The sequence below is a fragment of the Podarcis bocagei genome (genome assembly GCF_964188305.1).
Source record: "Podarcis bocagei genome assembly, chromosome: 8".
Classification (NCBI taxonomy): Eukaryota; Metazoa; Chordata; class Lepidosauria; order Squamata; family Lacertidae; genus Podarcis; species Podarcis bocagei.
In genome coordinates this window covers 23502137-23524085 of record NC_138133.1, presented here as the reverse complement: position 1 = coordinate 23524085, position 21949 = coordinate 23502137, and the positions used below count along the sequence as shown (strand labels likewise).

General features: G+C 40.6%; 1 protein-coding gene across 5 annotated transcripts in view; it reads right to left on the bottom strand.

Moving 5' to 3' along the window:
• Positions 1 to 21949, bottom strand: part of RELCH (RAB11 binding and LisH domain, coiled-coil and HEAT repeat containing) — a 63681-nt gene that overhangs the window by 13331 nt on the left and 28401 nt on the right. For 4 of the 5 annotated variants that reach the window (XR_014011038.1, XM_081206182.1, XM_081206181.1 and 1 more), the window contains 12 exons: positions 17361 to 17473; positions 13469 to 13559; positions 12257 to 12328; positions 11505 to 11645; positions 10741 to 10905; positions 9428 to 9575; positions 8255 to 8411; positions 7595 to 7718; positions 7247 to 7295; positions 5702 to 5781; positions 4686 to 4792; positions 3427 to 3526 (listed from right to left, as the gene is read on the bottom strand). Coding sequence is in view for 4 of the 5 variants with exons in the window: in XM_081206182.1 (XP_081062308.1) it covers positions 3427 to 3526; positions 4686 to 4792; positions 5702 to 5781; positions 7247 to 7295; positions 7595 to 7718; positions 8255 to 8411; positions 9428 to 9575; positions 10741 to 10905; positions 11505 to 11645; positions 12257 to 12328; positions 13469 to 13559; positions 17361 to 17473 (1347 nt within the window). In the remaining variant the exon portion in view is untranslated. Of the gene's footprint in view, positions 1 to 3426; positions 3527 to 4685; positions 4793 to 5701; positions 5782 to 7246; positions 7296 to 7594; positions 7719 to 8254; positions 8412 to 9427; positions 9576 to 10740; positions 10906 to 11504; positions 11646 to 12256; positions 12329 to 13468; positions 13560 to 17360; positions 17474 to 20649; positions 20781 to 21949 lie in introns of those variants that run through there. The other variant, XM_081206184.1, reaches the window with a different exon arrangement.

Below are 21949 nucleotides of genomic sequence, written 5' to 3'. Positions count from 1 at the left end.
TAGAAGTCTTTAACAATTACCGTATTTTTTGCTCTATAAGACTCACTTTTTCCCTCCTAAAAAGTAAGGGGAAATGTGTGTGCGTCTTAGGGAGCGAATGCAGGCTGCGCAGCTATCACAGAAACCAGAACAGCAAGAGGGATTGCTGCTTTCACTGCGCAGCGATCGCTCTTGCTGTTCTGGCTTCTGAGATTCAGAATATATTTTTTCTTGTTTTCCTCCTCCAAAAACTATGTGCGTCTTATGGTCTGGTGCGTCTTATAGAGCGAAAAATACGGTACATTCCAACAGTGGCTTCTAAACTTTCCACTCGAAGTGGACCTGCTATTATTTTCAAAAGCGAAAATGAAGTGATGGCTCCACAAACTCCTGGCACTAGATTGTTTCCTATCCCAGTCTGCATCTGTTTTGCAACCATGTTAAACTGTTTTGATGTGTGGAATTGTTTTTAAATATCTGTATTGCTTTGTTTATAATTGCTTTCTATACTGAACTGTTTTATTTGTTTCATCGTGGCATATTTTATTTTTCTAACCTTCCCCGAGCCTTAATAGTAAAGGGTGTGTAAGAGGTCTTATTAATTAATATTGCTGGCAACCTAAAAATAATTCATGAATGTGTGGCACTCACTGAGGCACCGACAAGAGTTTTTACAAATTCCAAACTAGAAGCTATTGATCTATTTAATATATTCAATGTTAAAGTGACAAACTAATGGGGAAATCTAACAAAGCCAGCCAGCTTCTCGTGGTTAGCATGGAATGTTCCATGGTTAGTCACAGTGAGAACTAGTGGGCTTCCAAAATTCAGTCTCCAGGAAAGGGCATCAAATACGAGTTGATACGGCTGTTTAGAAATGAATAAACAGACCATTGACTTGTTGAAGCATTACTGCAACCCTATGATAATATGATAGATATTGTCTAGACTTTCTATGGGTCGTGTAATATATATTCTCTATTAGAATACAAAGGATGCCTAGATCAATTCAGTTTTAAAATTCCGGGTTCTTTAAAACCCCATCATGGCTTATGACACATGAGCAAATATGAACGAAAAAGAAGCTTGAGATTCACATAGCGAAAAAGATGTAACTTAATCAGATACAACCAAGATTTGAGATCCAGAATTTTCATTTTATATGTATATTTTGATTTTAAAGTGCAGAGGAAAGGCATGTTGACAGAAAGCTAAAATGTTGACTTGCTCTTGCTTGGTTTAAACCAGGGGTGGGCTGACTTCAGTTCTGCATGATAAACACCCCCCCCACCACACAGAAACTAGCATCCCTGCAGACCACTGATGTGTATTCAATTTATAAAACTAGAGGGCATTTTTCGGATCCCTAACTGTTAATGGCATAATTAATTTGTATCTAGTGATCTTGAGTATGTACTCTTGCTTAAGGACATTGTTAGCCTTTTGCTAGATTAAATCAAGTCTATTTGATCTAGCATTCTTTGAAAGAATCCAAGCAACCAGCAGGCATCAGGTGGTCAAGAACGCGACCACTGCCTACTTTCTGCCCACCCATGGTTTCAACTGATGGACTATTATTACATAGATAACAAGTTCATATTCCTGCTGTGTATGGACAGTGTTCAAACCAGAACTAAATGTGGGTCAATGCTGAAGATTATTCATACAGTTTAATATGGGCAGTTAACATACACACATGTACACAAAAAGAGCAAAAGGGGGGAGTCACATAAAATACAGCATGTTAGTTCATAGTAACTTCAGATGCCACCTTTTATTTGCATTTCAAGTATATACTTGAGTTAAAAAGTGGACCTATGTTAGAAAAATAAATGTTCAAAGAGTTATCTTCTGTATATCAACTTCCATGATGACATTATTACAGTTGTCCTTAGAAAGAGTGCAGTTTTATGGTTAGGAAGCTTATGCAAAAGCAATGGACCCTACGCTGAAGGAAGACATCACTTTCCATTAAAAAACCGAAACAAACATCTGTGTGGTGTAATCTGCATTTGAACACCACTTACCAAGTAGTTTGCTGTATGATTAGAGAGTGGTGTGAAGAGCACTTTATACAATCAAAGCACATGCCTCAACTCCCTTTTGAACATGTGGTACTACCTTCACAGTTGCTAAAAAGACCCCAGACACACACCTGATACTAAGAGAGTGGTCCTAAAAGCATTCAAGTATATTGTTATTAAACTGATAGCCCACCTTTCTATTAGCATTCTCAAAGGAGCTAACAAAGCTAAGCCCAATAAAGTCGATACATTAAACCATTTGGAAAATGGGAAGGCTCTTGAGACAAGAAAATTGAAAGCATGTCTCCCCATGGCTAGTAATTGTTGTGGCATGGCTGAAGCAACCATGGTAAATGGAGGGCAGTTCCTGGCTTCTCCCTCAGCTGCAGAAGTTAATGTTCTATGTGCCAGGAGCAGCAATGGTGGCAAGTAGATCCAGAAAAACATGCTGCATTGACTGTTCTCTTTCCCCTACTTAATGTTTACGTAGGTTTTATTTTTAAATCAAAATCTAGGCGATTTCAGATTTTATTACTGGAAACAACTTACTATTGTTACCAGGCAATGCTCAATTCATTATCTGACAAGGTTATTGACAACAAATATCTGGTTTGAACACTGAATTCAGCACTGAAATGGTCTCTCATAGCCAATGGAAGTTTCTAAGCATGCAATGCACCGATCTAATATTCAAGTCAGAAACAGAAGAAACCTAACTATGCCAGTTACCATGAAAACATCTTGCAAGTAGATGCAAGCCAGCAATACTTAAATAAATGAATGCTAGAAATCGTACAATGCTTTCAAACCCAAATTACACAGTATTAATATTCTGCTCCATCACACAGTGCACAACCTCTTAGAAGTATTTTAAAGCAATACAATGCAACATTAAAACATTCACTTTTTTTGGCATCTGGTCAGATTAGACAATACAAAGCCCCAGGCATCAGCAAATTCTGGCTGTGGGTCACCTTACATTGACGACAGGGTAATACAATCATTTCCTCAATCATTTCCTTTCCCTGCAGGCTGGAGGTGGAGGCAACTGGGAGGGTGTGTGTGTGTGTGTACCCAGAATACTATGAATATTTAGAGAGATCTCAAGGGTGCAATCCAATTTTAAGCAAGACAGTGGCGTCTGATCAAAAGGCGGTATGTAAGAGTTGTGTGCCACTTCAAACACAGTTAGACTGCAGCCTGCTGTCCCATACTAAAACTGTGTGACGCTAAACCCCTTACTGATTGCCTATTGCTTCTCTTTTCCACAACTCCCCTTCAGAAAGGAAAAAGTGACTACAGTAGGCAGCTGGGGGGCGGGGATAGAAATCCTTGAGGGTCTGGGTCCCTGGGCCACCAGTTGCCAAATCATGCTACAAGGCACCTTCAAACAGCATCTAAGATGCGTTCAATAAGCACTTACCTCAAACATTCTAGCAGCTGTGCACCGAACAAGTGCTGAAGTATGGACAACTCCATACCACAATACAGTTAGCAGCAACTCATGGTATGCTGGGTTTGCACTGAGGACACAAAACAATCACTATTGAACTATAAATAGTCATTTGCTCTCAAACGACTCCACTCACTGTGCCATCCCACCTTCTCCCCTTAAATCCCACTTTCTCTGTGAAGTCATTGGATAATTTTAGTGATCAATCTATACCTAAACCAGCACTTTGTTCCCACTCAAACCTTTCCTCCCTTCTCTTGGTCTCTCTAGGCAACAATCTAAATTGAGGCTGTAAGCAGAGACTGGCCCTTTCTTCCATTAAGTTACACACTGAAGAAAGTATGTAAATAATTTCATCACAGGCTTCAGAATTAGTCTCCAGAATATATGGAGCATGTACATCTCACACTGCAGTTCTCCAAGATGTTTCGAATTTTTTATTATTTTTTATTTTAAATTAAAGGGATGCTGATTGTTTCGCAATTATTTTTCCAATATGTAACATTTTGGCTTCAAGGTCAGTCACTGCGTTAACGTGTTAATGGCTAATGAACCAACTGTAACAAGCACGGAAAAGTTGGACTTCTGTGCTATAGCAGATGCTACACACAATGGTTCCAAACATTTAGAGAAACCTCCAGAAAGGCTGATTGCTGGATAGTGATGGCCAAGATAGAAGCTGGTGATAGGACAACTATAAAGAGTGTGCATGAGAATGAGATCCAAGCTCTTACACAAGTGTGTGAGTCAGTGGAGGCAAGAGAATATGGGAGACATATTGAATAAAAAATCTGGACCTATCTGATAGCTCTAATGGACTTCTTTAGCAGTGAGTAGGCGCCACCCTTATTGGGATTGCCTTATCACTATACATGACACCTTGTATTGCTTGCTTTATGTGGATTTTAAATTTGCTGGCCCTTGGATGGTCTCTTTTTCCTTTCCTGATACTATGTTTTTATATATGCTGTAAGCCAGGGAGATGGGTGGGGCATTAATAATAATAATAATAATAATAATAATAATAATAATAATAATAATAATTGCTCCAAGTAAAATAGTCCAGCACTTTTGCCAAGGACATGTCACAAAACACTGACAGTATGACTGCACTGTCCAGATGCTACAAAGTCATCATTAGGCATTCTGCTGCAAATGTTTTAAGAGAAAAAAATCCAGGAACTTTTGATCCCTCTTTATGGCGATTCCAGTTATAAAACATACTTTACCCCAGTTCCACAAAAGATGCTTTCAGGCTATCAAGAGGAGCATGGGATAATGAAAGCATGGTCATTACATCTTCTAAAAATCCAACTAACAGCTTCCGGTCTTCTTCCTGAAAGAAAATTTTAGAAGTTTTTAATCTTAGTTTTACAACATGTATCTTAAAGTGGCTGAAAAGCTAAGAGAGATTCAGTTAAGAGAGATTCAGTTTTGGGACCCAGATGTCAACTGCACTCTTTGTTCTGAAAATACTATGTCTACTCCTCAGCTACTGGCTGCCCCGCTGTCAGCATGTCCCAAGACTCAATGAATAACTAAAGCCATCATTCAGGGATCAGCAATCAGAGAAAAAGCGTTAATTCTGATTATGCAATATCAACAGCAATATCTGTGCTGACTTGAGTCACTATATTCTTACAAACCTCTGAAGACAGTGGCATTACTAAAATGGTAAACATGCCTCTCATCTCTGTCAACATGTACAAATATTTGCAGGCTACGGAATGCTGTGTTTACTCCTATGTCAAGTACCACACATATATTGACTGAGATTTGTATGCAACTCTTGTTACCATGTGCATTCCACAGTGGGGTGGGATGGGGATCTTTCAAACTAGTCTCACTACCAGCAGGAATTTCTAAACACACAAATATAGTAATGTCACATATTCCTGTTTTGACCTCCATGTTGCCCCCTCAATTAAAATGGCCAAGTGTATCAGGAACAGTTGAACTGATTGGCTGGGCAGAGGTCCACTTTTGGTCCTCTCCAGCGGCCTCCCATACCTCATCCCACATTGTTCAGCAGGACCCCCTGATCATCTGGAGATGTTTTTAGGGGTGGGGAACATAAGTCTGCAGGTGAAAGAAGGGCGTGGGTCCAAGTCAATGTTCACATGCTGCTATGACTGAATTTATGATTTACAAAGCAGCTTTATTAAAATGGTAATGTAACCATCCTCACTTAGGCTTGAGTGTTTCAAAGACACGGACTATTCAGTACTGAGCAAAAGCTGCTTACCTGGATATAGCATGTAAGTACACCTGTGGCATAAATAGGAACCGTGGCTTTTGTTAGCACTCCATTTCCTGCTGTGGCATCTGAAACCATGCCGTACAAATAAAGAATAAGAAGCATAAGTATGTCAGTCATTTAAAAGTTTATAGTTGCTTAATACTCTTTTAATATGCCCGCTAAAATGAGGGATCCTTTTCTTGGCCCAATGTCCATTGGTGTACAGGTATTCGTGCTGAGTGACACAAAGATCTTCCTCAGAACTTCTTTTTCTATGAAACCATTGCTTAAATCAGCTGTGGAAGCCGTGTTGGACGTTTGGGTTCCAAAGAACGTTAGCAAACCGGAACACAAACTTCTAGGTTTGTGGCGTTCAAGAGCCAAAACGTTCCGACTCGCAAGGCGTTCAGGATCCAAGGTACGTTCGGGATCCAAGGTATAGGGATTCAGCAGAGGCCCCTGAGGGAAGAAGGGCGTTGGTTTCCACAAATTCCGCCTTTGCCACCCCCAGTTTCACTCTCCATACTTCAGAGCAAGGGTAGGCAAACTAAGGCCTGGGGGCCGGAGCTGGCCCAATCGCCTTCTAAATCCGGCCTGCGGACGGTCTGGGAATTTACATGAGTATAATGTGTCCTTTTATTTAAAATGCATCTCTGGGTTATTTGTGGGGCATAAGAATTCGTTCATTTTCCCCCTTCAAAATATAGTCCGGCTCACCACATGGTCTGAGGGCTCCCTGCTGAAAAAATTTGCTGACCCCTGCTTCAGAGAGTTCCATGATCCAACAGAGCAGCTTTTCAGGGGGCATACAGAGCTGTGCAGGGAGCATCTCATGAAAATTCTGTTTAGTCTGGATCCAAGACAAGATTTGCATTTTTTCAGGCTGTTATATGTTAATCTTTCAAGACTTTGGGCACACTCGATGAGCCTCAAGTAAGCAGGAAGTGGCTTAGCTCTGCCTATTCTGACTTTAACATGGTACATAATCAGCTGTGAGAAAATCCCATGCCTTGTGAAATTGCTGAGGAATGGAAGCAAATATGATGCCTTTCACTTATACTTTGCTTTATACAAAGCCCCTGTCCCAATACACTGAAAAAAGTATTTACCAAGCACTGTTTGCTACTAATTAGGTCAGTTCAGGAGTGTGATCCAATAGCTTACTAAGGATTAGCAACATTTACATTCTCCCATACATTTACATGGGAGAACTAAAAGCTAGAAAGTGTTACATTAGCACTGCATACTCAGGCAATTTATTGTCTCTAAGTCTGCCTTCCAGAAATAAGAAACCATCTTCAATGTAAACTGCCTCCCAAACTTCATTTGTAGAGAACTTGGAGTCTTGATTCAGTCTAGGGCAGGCAAACTCGGCCCTCCAGATGTTTTGGGACTACAACTCCCATTATCCCTACCTAACAGGAACAGTGGTCAGGGAAGATGGGAACTGTAGTCTCAAAACATCTGGAGGCCTGAGTTTGCCTATGCCTGGTATAGGGTGTTTTGTTTTTTAAAGGCTACAGTAGAAAAAGTAGTAACTCTGTGACTCACCAACATTCTCCTCAGACAGCCTTAAGATTTCCTGGAACTGTGGTTTTACCTAAAAAATAGTTATGAAGTAAAAGAAAAACATTAGTTTAAAAACTGAGAAGAATATATTGCTGATGAGTATTTATTGAGATGTTCTTAGTGGGCAAGGTCTCCCTCACACTCTAAAACATGCATACACGGGGGGGGGGGGACCTGCTTAGTAAAGGTAAGCTAGATGCCTGTCAAGTGCTTTCCAGACCTTTAATCTGGCATGTTAGCAACTTTTTGATCCTAACATTCCATTAGATATATGAAAAACATAAATTGTTTCTATTCTGCATTATCCCATCCAGATGTGAATATGTTTACCTTTGTATTTGTGAAGATTTTCCCAAACGTTCTGCAAAGGCGCCAGAAAAACCTTGAGAATTCATGTACACAGGCTGTTGAGGCTACATTGATTTTGCCAACTATTTCTATAAGTTGCGGCAACCTGAAAAATCAGGTTAAAAATAAGTCACTTTTCAGAAAATAGGTTTGTAATACTGTAAGCAAGCTGATCCTTTTTTCTGACAAGTCCAATATTTGGGGGGGGGGGGGCTTTGGCACAATACATTTAATAGTGCAAACATGAATCCTTCAACATTTAGACCTGGGTGGCTCCCAACAGAATATTAAAAACACGATAAAACATCAAACATTAAAAACTTCTAAACAGGGCTGCCTTCAGATGTTTTCTAAAAGTCAGATAGTTATACCGAGAAGGCCCTCTGCCTGGTTCCCTGTAACCTCACTTCTCACACTGAAGGAACCGCCAGAAGGCCCTCGGAGCTGGACTGAACAATGGGGGTGGTATAATTATTCATCTATACCATTTAAAGCAAAATTTCTAAAACAATGTATGCTGTCAGTAACTGCAAAATAGTAGTATTAAAGAAAAACGCTAAAGCTGATTAAAAACATTGGGTCCCCCTCACCACACAATTATTCAGAGGAATTAGCAAGTGAAACAAGTCAGAAGGAACTCACAGTTGATTGACAACCCACAGTAAGGTATCCCAGCCTGTGGTACCCTCGTGTTCCAACTGGTAATCATAAAGTTGTAATAGCACAGCCAATTGTTCACGGCTTCCAATTATGGTGGCTACATCCTGAAGAGGCGATGCAGGCCTTGGGAATCTAGTCACTGGCAGCAAACGACAAACCACCATGGTCAAAGTTTAAGACTCCTTGTGCATTAACACAATGAAAATTGAGAAGCAATCGACATGCCTAACTCTAGGCACTTTCACCTAATAAAGTAAGTAGGGAAAAGACCTACCCATAGTCCATTAAATCATAAGGTAAAAGATGATTTGGGGATTTAGTCCCAGAGATTCTACGAGAACTAAACCAATCTAAATCCTAATTCTGTGGCTCAACTCTTGATACCTAGGAAGTTATGTATCCTTACCTTCAAGATGCAGTTACTGTAATGTGCTGTACATGGATTTCCCTGTGAAGAGTTTTTAGAGGCTATAGCTAGTATACAAGTTGTTGGATCATTCTCTAATAAACTAGAATTCTAGAACTGGGATCCAGAACATGACACCCATGGGTTCCATAGCACCCTTCGGCAGCCCTTCCCCCCTTGGCACCCTTTTCATTTTGTTCCCATGAGTTATTCTTATCATTTTGCCTGTTGGGAAAATTGACTATATTTTGTTTCAGTGTGTGCAGGTGTTTTGCTTGGGGCCCAAGATTATCTATAATGTATGCAAAACAGCTATGACCCTCAAGTCAGGGGATATATAAGGAGAAGGCATTATGACCACCAAATCTGCCAAATCAAGGGGTCTGATTCTGCCCTTTACACCAGGAGCAGTAATGGGCCTTTACATGGGTTTTGCAGCTGGCAATGAATACATCAGAAATTGATAGGAATAAACCAATTTCCCTATAGATACTACTCATCTAAAGTGTCAACAATGCTTCCTACATGCAGCATTATAGGTTTTATTTCATAGTAGTGAAAAAAAAAGAGTTCACATTTCAAAGACTTCTTGAACCAGAAGTCTTCAAGCTACGTAGAGAGCAAGCTCGCTGCACTGCATTCACCTGTACAGCTTTTCTATGGAATATTAATTTAAAGTTAATGTGAAATGAAAATAAATTTGACCCTATTTCAAAATAAACCCTCACAGAGAATGATCAAGAAGTTACCTTCAATCTGTGGAATTTCACCCTGAAGCTTAGCTTTGCTTGTAAAAGGTGCATTCTGTAGCACTAGTGCAAAAAGCGAAGGAATCAAGGACTGCAAAGCAGAAAGATAAATGTGCAGCTTGTGTTCATCAAGTCCATGCTCGCCTTCCTGAAATGCAAACAGGGAATCCAGGTGAAAATCTTGCTTCTTTGCTCTCAAGGTGCTTATCCATTCAAAATGAGCTTCTGAATAATTAAAAATCCATTAACAAGAATCTATCAGAGAAAGACCAGAAAGGGGAGAACAGATAAAGGCAAAGGGGTTTTGTATCAGGTGCTTCTCCAAAAACCCAACTATTGACCTGATGCATTCGTGACATTTATAATCGTCTTTCTTGCAAGGTGGAACAAAAGGTCTCACGTGATCTCCTGCTTTGACTCTAGAGAGCCAGAGAAGTTTAGTTTCAGCAAGGTTGCTGCACCAATGTGCCTTCAGTTCAAATCATGAAAGACTAAATGAAGCAAAACACTGTGGGCACAATCCAAGACAACGTTAACCATCTCAAATCTCAATGATCCCTGAAAGAATGATTCAAGTATGTACTTATCACAGTCCATAGGAGCCAACTCCTAGGGGTTGTGGGGGCTTCGCCCCCCCTAAAATATTTGAGGGGCCAAGCCTCCCCCCCAGTTGATGGGCATTACCAATCAACAGTGTGCATGCACCACATCATGTGATTATGTGGGGTGGGGCTTACTTGCCCCACCCCATTTTTTAATTAAAAGTCAGCACCCCTGACTCAGTTGGACTTTAAAGTGCTTAACATCCCAGTTCTACTACAGACTCCTAATCTCACAGCAGCTGGCATGAGTCAGCTTACTAGAGAGAGAGAGGAATGAACTTCCAATGTGAAAATCTGAAAAAATGTCCTAGAAACGTGCAACATATTCAGACAATTCCTATGAATACCAGGATAGCAGAGGGGAAAACACTTTCAAAAGTTTAAGAATTCCAGCATTTCTTTATAGATAGCAAAACATACAGCAAAAGACAATCATCAGCAAGCAACCAGATGATCAAACTCTAGACATACATAGTAGTAGCAGCAGCAAGTTAACACTGTAGATAAAATGCCCTTTAAAGGAAATGGCAACAAGAACATTATAAAAAAGTGATCTGCAGAATAGTCCAAACAACCAGTTGTGATGGTGTTGAATGTTACCGATTCTAATAAGTGGGGGGTGGAGGGAGATTAGAATATTTATATGAGCTGTATCTTTGCTTATTCAAGAGGCACAAAAAACAGTGAGTATGATACACCTTTAATATTTACCCTGAGTAGTTTTTCAATTTTACTAAGCAATGTAGGTATAAGATGAGACTGCAAATTTCCTAGTTCTGTGGTCCAGGCAGCATAGGCAGGTAAAAACACTTGATGAGTTGCACCAACTACTCGTTCTGAGGGATCACCCAACGCTGAAAGTAGTAGTTCAAAACCCTGGTAAGAAAGAAACATATTGTTTAGGAGAGTTATGTTTACTTTGCTTAAGCATTCCAGGCACCCTCAAGATAAGCAAGTGTCTATCTTGAATTTGATGAAAAGGCGTTTCCAGTGGTTTAAGTTAATTCAAAAAGTTCCACAACTATTTGGAATAGATGCCGCAACACCATAAGTGTCAGGGGGCTAAATTTGTTAAAGTTAAATGGGCATGCAGAAAAGTTAGGTGAACTATAAAACTGGATAATTCATTCAATACTTGCATAAGCAGCCAAGGTACCCATAGGTATTACAACTAAAAAATTACAGCAGAATCACTGAACCCTAGTTCACAGTCAAAATAATGAACATTCTTCAGTGATTTTACAGAATGTTCCCTCTCTCTTCTGCCAGCTTGCTCTTTTTTTGCTAACACACAACAAGATATTTTCAGAGCCCAAAAGTTAGATCACATCTCAAAATGCTGATGATGTTAAAAACAGCCCAGGGTATTTTGGGGGGATTAGTTCAGTAAATACTTCCTGGTGATTTTTCAGACTTTGTTCATAATCACGTGATCTAGTAACTGTCCTGTCCTGTATTATTATCAGATACAATACCTGTTGGTATTTGTCCGGATCATCAATGTACCCCATGATGATACCAAGGCTTTTGATCACAGCTTCTCGCACCAAGTCTGTCTTATCTTCCATCAACATCTGCTGTAACATGGAAAGTACCAACGAACTTCGAATCTCTTTCTGAAAGAGGAAATTAGTATTTGCTGGAATTACATTACATAAACTTGGAAACATAAGACCAATAATATCATATACATCTATGCTATCTTTTACAGTTTTGTATAAAGAGAGTGATGGCAGCTAACCTTGATGGCAAAATAATCTGGTAGAATAAGCTATTTTAGGCCTAGACCTGCAAAAAATCCAATATATGCATTTAGAATGCATGGGGCGGGGGACATTGGTTGGGATTAGTTCTGCACATATTGTTTCCCAAAAGGCCACATTGCTTTGTTCTATGTGAACTTTAGCAAGTGCTACAACTGAAGTAGTTGGCCAGGATCCAAAATGACTGGATTAATTCCTTTCCTTAGGCTTTTAGAAATCTTGTTCCAGACTAGCAGTCTAAGATGCCACATGGCTAAACTATTTTTGAGTAGGAGCTTCAAAAGCAGTTGGTGATATAACATGGTGTTCTGCTGCTCCAAACCAAAAACATGGCGGGCCAGTAAAAACTAGGAAGAGGGGGATTGTACTAAGTGGGTCTTCAGAATCTGGCCATCATTTTAACTTCTTCAATGAGTCTTAAATTTAGATAAATATTAACTGCAAACAGAACACAGAACACTTACAGGAAGATAAGGTGCTAATGCTCCACAGGACTCTGCCACTAACAGCCGTCTTTCTGGATATTTGTGATTGATCTGTCGGAAGGAAAAGTTACTCCTTTCATTTTTTTTGCTTATAATTCCGTCCTGTATTTCTCTGTTTCAAATGCCAGCATGTAAAGAATATGAGGCTGCTGCTATTTACTATGCCACCACAGGTTTCCACAAACCATAGTCAGGATGCACAGTATGCATTGAACCTGGAATTCTTATGTTTCCAGAAAGGAAACATAGCCTTGCTGCTGAGGTCTGGTGAAGAGATGGGGGCTACAAAGACATTAGACACTTTCATAACATCCCCATAAAGGGAAGAAGTCTAGGCCAGGCAGCAGATTTTATCAGCTCCTGAGAGGCGCATCAATGGTCTGGCCAAACTGTTGGGGTCAGTCTAACTCCACCTTCCCAGAGACCATTCAGCACCCTGCAGGTCCTGAGCTAAGACAGAAGGAAGCCCAGGCCTAGCAGCTGACGTCAGTACAGGCAAATCCCCATTTACACATGTTTGATATGTATGCAACTGTTTATATGCACATTGCGCCAAACCTGGAAGTGACACAGAAACGTCATAAAAGACGTCACTAAAAGAGCAGAGCGGGGGCATAGCAAAGCAGGGGTAGAATGGGGGCAGGTTTTTTCAATTATGTGCAATTTCACGGATGCGCACAATGACCCATAACGCTACCCCTATGCAAACTGAGGGTTGCCTGTAGTCAGCATGGAAAGAACACAACTGATCTATATTTTATACCATTTATTTGTTTAGGATTTTAATACTATAAACCATTTTGGCTTTACAACTGGCAGAAAGGTGCTATATGCATGCAAAAAATAAATAATAAACTCCTATTAATAAAGCTTTGTCACTTGACCGCTGCTAACCCTTAGGAGAATTTCATGGGTTAGCACAATACATGACTTAAGAACAGTTTTTTCTTCTGTTTATTTGAACTGGCACCTTCAACCTCAGATCTTCCTAACCTACAGGTGAGATGCTCATGGATTGCCCACCCAGATTGCTCTTGGCTTTTGCTTTCCTTTACAATTACAATTCTCAGAAGCATATGCTATTTAATATATTGTAAACCACTGTTGACAAGACCACAGTTGCTGGTAAACTGCAGAATTTTTTTTTGGCCCCGGTATCCCATGAAGTAAATAAAGATTATCTCCCATTACCTGCTCCCAACATTGTGGTAAAAGTTCTGCTTCTACACGTGTTGGTCCAACATGCCGAGCAAATGCTACACACCCAGTCAGAATCATTTGCCTATAAAATAAAAATCTTCAGCCTATTACATTGAAACATGCTTGTACAACAACCACACATATGCCTAAAAGGAGATATAACCAGACTGAATGGTCTGCACAGAAAATGGCATCTGGAGTGCGCTGCGAGCAATTAGTTACTGACAATCATGTCACTGATGGTTCATTAAACACATTTTCCAAGTATGAAAATAATTTCCATGAAGCAAGAAGTGTACACTTGCACTGCGTTTTGTACATGGTTGTGCTTAAACATCACTATCGGGCAGTCATTGGACATAAGTGCTTCCTGGTTAGAATTCTAGCAGCAATATTCACACAACACTTGGTAAGTGACCATGTAGAGGAGGAAAAATGTCTTGTAAGAAGTGGCCCTCAATTATAAAACTAGTCAACAAAGGTGAATGTAGATTATACAGATCAAGCAAACTAAGAGAAGCTAAATACAGTGGTACCTCGGGTTAAGTACTTAATTCGTTCCAGAGGTCCGTTCTTAACCTGAAACTGCTAATTTTTAAGAAAGCAATTTCTTAGCAACTGCATCCCCTAGTGGTGTTCAGTGCACATGACAGTGTTTTCTGCACTGTTTGTATTCTATGAAGGAGACTGCTGGTAGAAATACAACTTCAGGCATACAGTGGTACCTCAGGTTAAGTACTTAATTCGTTCCGGAGGTCTGTTCTTAACCTGAAACTGTTCTTAACCTGAAGCACCACTTTAGCTAATGGGGCCTCCTGCTGCTGCTGTGCCGCCAGAGCACGAATTCTGTTCTCATCCTGAAGCAAAGTTCTTAATCTGAAGCACTATTTCTGGGTTAGCGGAGTCTGTAACCTGAAGCGTATGTAACCTGAAGTGTATGTAACCCGAGGTACCACTGTATTGCTTTTGTAGAGAGGCAGAAGTCTTAAAAAGTACACAAACTGTTATAAAATCTCTAGGGGGGGAAAATCAGTCCTTGAGAAGCCTAAATGATTTAATGAACATGTTCAATATCTGGAATTGTTGCTACAAAGACAAAGAAACTTTCAATGCAGAGTATAGCTAATCTTCTGCTTCCTTCTAGCAGATACAGCTATACCTGCTACTTTCCTATAATTAAATTTAAAAAGAATCCACAAAATACAGAACCTAACTACCATCCCATTAATATTAGGCAGGTGTCTTCACTTTACTGTTTTCAGCAGCTGCTAAAAACCTGTGTTTCACCAAGCCTACCTAGGTAGGTAATTTTATTACACATGATTGCTTTTAAATTGCTTATTTATATTTTGATAACAGTTTAACTTTTTTAAAAAAAGAATTAATTATTAGGGAGCAATCCTATAGAGCAATCCATCAGGACTAGCGGAGTTTAGAATCTCTGGCTAAGCCACGAGGTTCCTGGTACAGTTGAGCTATGCCAGTGTAATTCCTCATCCTTGTCTTAGCAGGAGATAGGCTGGAGTATCTGCCCCATCCTGGTTCAGCCAGGAGCCTGGTGTATCTTAAACTGGTTTATGTCCTGAAAAAGGGCTGTTCTGGAGTGGGAAACAAGGGATGGGGACTTAGGCTGCATCCTAAACACACTCGGCACTCAAAACCGGGCAGAATTTATGCCAGTTAAAAGGGGGTTTAAAGGCTCAGCACAAAGGAGTATGGCTAAGGCTTATTTTATCCTTGCTTAACACCAGCTTCCAGTGCACAGGATTGCCCTGCCAGGCACAGAAGGATACTAGTCCTCCGATTTATTATTGTGTCATACTGCTTTAAAGATTAAGTTCTGCTTGAAGAGTTTGCAGATGGCTCTATACAGCAAAGCCAAGGAAACTGCTCAGAGTTTTCGCTTTGACCATTCCTCAGTTAATTATTACAATCTCATGAGACCCAGCCTGCTGTTTCCAGACTAGAGTATGAACTTATTAATGCATTTCTGAAACCAGGCTCCAATTTCAACTTGCAGAGTTGTTTCCAAACTCTGTGCAAGTCAAAGGCCATTCGCGCAATGGGGCTTTCCTGTTGTTCACAGTGCACCCCCCCCGAGGCCCTAAAAAGACACCCCTGGGGTCACAAGACCGTCAAATCTGTACATATGGACATGTACTGTCAGCTTGTTTTCAATAATCAGTTAGGGAAGGAGCAGGCATGGGAGAGGTGAATGAGAATTTTGAATTGAGTTCACCTGATCCACACTTCCCAGACTGAAGTCCAGATTTGAACACGGGTCTTCCCTGGAACCTGGACTCCCCTAGATTCTACTCCTACTTATGAGGTGTCAGAGGGCTGGCTCTCTTCTTTGTACAGCACATTGTGGCATATACAGTATTCAGCTCCTCCTGTGAGAGGCAGGTACAGATTGACGTCCTGTCACTCTCAGGGAAATTGTATGAAAAAAACATGGGAGGCAGCTTTGTGATGTCTTTTAACAAGTATTTTAAAGTGCTTTTAAAACGACTTTTGCAAATTGAAAATCTGTGCAGGTTCTAAGTATTTCTTCCTTTAAAATCTGCACAGGAATGGATTTATCAAGGGGTCAGAACCGCACCAGGCCTGAACAGACTGGTTTGTATGCCACTAGGAGGGGGGGGGGGAAGAGTGAGAATCAGATGTCAGCCTGCAGTGTTCCTTCTGCCATCCCTGCCACAGCCTTAAATGGCAGGAGAATAAGGCCTAGTTCTTAACCAGGCCTGGTGTGTACCAATTCAGACTACAGTTGGTGGCTCATGTGGCTGAACAACCTCAAACCCTTTATTGAGTCTAAGACATGAAATTACTGCATGGCAAAAATATTGAGGAGAGGGGGCACTATTTTGAGCCTCAATGGCCACTGAAGTCTTTGAAAATGAAAATGTTATCCTTGCCTGTGCTTCCCATCCTGCCTAAGGTTCTATTTTTTAACAGCCTGCATGCAATCAATTTCTATCCGTTGGACTGTACAGATTTCATGAGGAATATTACGTTGTCACTTAGGGTATGTTAAAATTTTAACAGAACAGAGGCGGGGAACCTCTGGCCTAAAGGCAAAATCTCTGTTCCACCCGTGGGAACTTCCCTAAGCCACACTTTTGCTCTGAATCTTCCTCAAGTGTTTATGCCTGGCCAGAATGTGTACTTCGATGCTTCGCTGCACGTAAAGAGGTGTGTTCAGAAACCTGACTTTTGAAGGCTAGAAGGTAGCCTACCATACATCCATTGCTCCTCTAGTTTAAAAAGGCTCCCCACCTCTGCTGTAAGAGAGCAGGCAATGTATAAGTGAATGACTACTGACTGCTAATAATAATAATACAGTGGTACCTCGGGTTACATACGCTTCGGGTTACAGATGCTTCAGGTGACAGACTCCGCTAACCCAGAAATAGTACCTCAGGTTAAGAACTTTGCTTCAGGATGAGAACAAAAATCGCGTGGCAGCGGGAGGCCCCATTAGCTAAAGTGGTGCTTCAGGTTAAGAATAGTTTCAGGTTAAGAACGGACCTCCAGAATGAATTAAGTTCTTAACCCGAGATACCACTGTAGTAGTAGTAGTAGTAGTAGTAGTAGTAGTAGTAGTAGTAATAAATAAATAAATAAATAAATAAATAAATAAAAATAAAAATAAAAATAAAAATAATAATAATAATAATAATAATAATAATAATAATAATAATAATAATAATAATAATAATTGATTTATACCCCACCCATCTGGCTGGGTTTCCCCAACCATTCTGGGCGGCTGCCCAGAGATACTATGCTCCTATTTTACTAGAAGCCTGCAACCAGAAAAGTAGTTAATAGCCTTCAAATTTCAAAAAAGAAAAGTGTTTCCCACACATCAAAGACACACCTTTGCTCATCATCTGGCCTTTTGATCAAGTTGAACAATATGTGTAGGAGCTGATCTCTCTCTTTGGGTTCAGGATGGAGGCAAGCTGTACACAGTATGAGGGGTATCAGTTCCTAAAGGTGTGAGTGGGAGGGAAAGGTGAAAAGCTATCAAACAACGTTTTTTTTAAAAAAGCCTAGAAAACATTTTAAACCATAAAGTAAAATAAGATCTAGTTAATCTACGACAGCATGAGCACAATTAGCTTGCATATTGATTTCTCATAGAATCACAAGTTGTAAAATAACACATGTTCTGTTTATAGGTTCTAATAGCACCAATAAGACTGTGCTACTAATGCTTATGTTTATTATCTATATGTTTCCTTACTGAAGTTGAAGAAAAGAAATTGGTTTAGTTTTTTGTTTTTTTAAAAAAAACACAAAGATGAGGCTAAGCAAACACAGAAAAAAATATTTGGTGTTACGCATTGACTTCAATCCAGTTATTCCAGGGCTGTCATGGAATACCGTGTGAACCTAGGCTGCTCCATGAATTAAGTTGATGTCCCCAGAACAAAGAGGATAGTCCCTACTAGTTCCCATAGAATGTGAATGTACACACACACACACACACCATTTTCTATCTACCTATCTCTATTAACACAAACACACACACGTTTTACATATTATACACACATACACACACTATTTAAAGAAAGTTAGTGAGATAACATGAATCAAATGCTTTGAACTATCCACTGATAGCTGCCACACATTTTCCCTAACACAATTATGCCAGTTTAACAGGTTTAGTCTGCTCTACAACCTACTAAGACCAGGGACGTGGGTGGCGCTGTGGTGTAAACCACTGAGCCTTGGGTTTGCCAATCGGAAGGTTGGCGGTTCGAATCCCCATGAGTTCCCGTTGTTCGGTCCCAGCTCCTGCCAACCTAGCAGTTTGAAAGCACATCAAAGTGCAAGTAGATAAATAGGTACCGCTCTGGCGGGAAGGTGAACGGCGTTTCTGTGCGCTGCTCTGGTTTCACCAGAAGCGGCTTAGTCATGCTGGCCACATGACCCGGAAGCTGTACGCCGGCTCCCTTGGCCAATAAAGCGAGATGAGCGCCGCAACCCCAGAGCTGTTTGCGACTGGACTTAGCAGTCAGGGGTCCTTTATCTTTACTTTTTTTACAACCTACTAAAACCAGAATTCTGAGGTTCCGGGCAATTCATATCAGTGCACATTCTGCCCAGAAAAGCAACAAAGTAAATGCAAAGATTACGCAGATTTTCCTAGTTCCTGATCCTTTTTCCTGCAATGTATCTAAACATTCGGCATCTGCAGCTGGAGGACTACAGTAGCTTTGCACTAGCGTTTACACTTAATTGAAACTGAACTGTGGCCTAGTCTTGAAATAAAATGTAAGCAGCTGTAACTTTTCTTAACAGGCACACCTCCCAAACGGCATGGAAAAAAATCTTTACACTGGAAGATTTTGTGAACCAATTTTAATTTCATGTCTTATCGGTAAAATGAAAAGAGAAAGAACAACCAACAATACTTCAGAAATACGAAAAGGTGACTCACACCAAACTTGGAAAACGTACAACAATTTATTATAATGTTTTATTTTCCTTGCCAGCACTTCTGGGTTGACACTCATCTATGGTTGTTGCTGTTTTTATGCCATGGCACCATTCATCCCAAACCAACTAATTACGTTTTTTACTCTTTTTGATAGTTACCGCTATGCTAGCTATGACATGCAATGGCTAATCTTATCAGTAGGTTACCTTTTGCTTCAGTATTCTGACTGTTCCAAACTTTGTTATAAATAGGATTTTCACTAACAAAATGGGAGTCACTGGCGTCTTAAGGGAAGCTCAACTATTGAGCAGGGGGGGAAGGGAGAGAAAGAGAGAATCTCTCCTATATAATGTATACATGGGTAAAGCCTAAAGAATCAGGTAATTTTTTTAAGAATTTTTCAATGCAATCTGAGCCTTGATACAAAATGCTTGCCCATGTTATTGCATTCTTCTTAAGATATCTGGGCTCTGAAGGACAAACCAAAAATGGAGCAGCTGCAAACAAGTGAAGTGAAGACAATCGAAGAAAGGATAATATAGTTTAAGAGAGCTAACAGAGCTTTAAAAATAAGCCAAAATGAACAAGGTCACCCTCCACCCTCTTAGGTTTGGCCAGATAAAACACACAATTATTTTACACATAGATTCGGAGAGCCAGGAAGAAGCTATGACGGATAATGTAAGTATAAGAACAGAGAATTGTGATGAGGACTTTTGTACTAAAAAAAAGCAAGTAGATTTTTGGTGAACTATGAAGGCTTCATTGCACAAAAGTATTGGAACACATTTCAATATGAATGAGCGGCGTCAGGAAAGGCCTGCTATGCAAAGCGAGTTCTATCTAGATGTGAGAAAGGTGACAGGATGTACACAATATCAGTATTAGATACAAGGTGGATGAGTTCTGTACGTATGCTCAAGTTCTGACTGGCATTCAAATTTAATTGATTCATACGGTTTTTTAAAATTGAAATTTTGAATGCCTGCTGATGTTGATAAAGGGAACATAGCAATACTTAAGTCACTGGCTTTAATGTATTTTAGCTTTGCCTGTTATTCTGGCAAGTCATTTGTAATTTATGTGTCAGCCAAGAGCTTCCTACAAGGATATTTAATGTTACTGTCCAATCATTTTGAATGGGCATTGAAAAGTGTGGGTTTTTTTTAAGCATGCTGAGTAAAAAGCAAACGCTAAACAGTTCTACTGATGAATCCAACAAGAGTCTATTTTGATGGTTAATCACTGGCACATTGTTAAAATATTCAGCACAACAGAAGCTGCAAATGCTTGCTCAAGTTTCACTACAAGATCTAAAGAGCTATTTTAGGCGCATCCATTTTGAATTTTTTTCTTCATGACCAGCAAATCTCCTTTCCACAAACTTCTTCTGAAAGTTTTCATTGCTTTCAAAAATTATTCATGTGACATGGGAACTGCTGTTCAGTATACAAAATCAAATCCTATTTGAGTATGTGGAACTATGTATATGCATGTATATGCTGTAAAGTAATTGCTTTTTAAATCAACACTTAAAAAAATTTAAAATTGGAAGCTTTTGAAAATGAGTTTAAGTCCCTCCTCACTGAAAACTTTAAGGAGGATGACTGGATGAGACCAGTCAATCTATACCTAGGTATCAGCTTACTATTCTTTGCAAGGTTGTTTCATTTAATCCAAATTGGTAGATATGGAGCGGATACAAGGCTATTGCTTTTACCTTGCAGAAAGCTGGAAATTGTATCAGATGGAATTAGCTGTGTGTCCACGTCCATGGGTCATATTCTTTCATGTATACTATGGGATTGGAGCGTTCTCTGCATCGCTGCATCTGTGCTTCTAAACCTCCTTCTATCAATGGGAGTGGAGAGACAATGAGAAATCTTCTTGAGCAGATGTGTCCTACTGCATGTCCCATGTATTGTTAATGAAAGGGAGAGAAGAGGGAGGACAGTTGGAGGGGGACAAGGGTATTTCTCAAGTGCAGAAGGTATGGAGGAAGAGCGTAATACAGACTACCTACAGTACATGAAGACGGAACAAAAGGCTTTAAGTAAATAATAATCCTTCCAAGAAAGAGATAGCATATAGCTGAACTAAGTGTGTTGCACTCCTAGGCAGCCTTACCTGGAAGCAGTTCTCAGTGGCTTGCTTAGGCTGGAAAATGCAAGAGTGTCGATCAGCAAAGAAGGATATGGATTGAGTCCTTTGGGATTTTATGTCTAAAGATCTGGCTGGAGGTTTATTCATGAAGCTGGAATGTCTGAAGTGCATGTGCATAATAAGTACTTTAACAGAATTTCTATTTAAAATATGTATGAAACTCCAAGAGTAACAGGCGCATTCTGCGATAGGGAGTTTTACTATTGCGAGCATTTTCTGAGCTCTTGTCGCAGTACACCGCGCCTAAGATTTCAATTCAAATTGGCACTGCTGGCACTGAGGGCGGCAGCGGCAGAACTGCTCCCTGCCAGCCCCACGTTAAAGAGATCGCTGAAGATGAACTTCAAAGAGAGCCGCGTCTCAGCTGGCTTCCTGCCTGCCTGGTCTGTAAGGAGAGGGTGGGTGAGGGAGAAGGGCTGTGAGGCTGCAGAAATCCCCCTGCCAGACCCTGCGCCACTGTGGATGCTGCCGAGGCGCCGCTTGGGGCTGTTGCCCGTAGCCCCATCGGTGCTGCAAATGCGGAGCTGCTTGTAGCTCCAAACAACCCTGCGGACCCAAACAACCTTCTCACTCCACAGGGCAGGAGCAATCCTGATTCCACCGCCTTCTCTTCCTCCTATTCTCCTTCCCTCCGTTAGGCGAAGCTTCCCCTCTCTCCATCCCTCTACATCTGGCTGGGTGGGGAAGCAAAACCTCACCCCTCTCACCTCAGTGAAGCTTCCCCTTTAGGAAGGGGAAGAAAGGGAGGCTTTGCCCGACAGAGGGAGGGAGAATAGGAGGAGGAGAAGGTGGGGGCAGCAGGATCACCCCTGCCGCTGTCTCGGGAAGCGAGAGGGTCGCGGGAGGTTTTGCAGCCA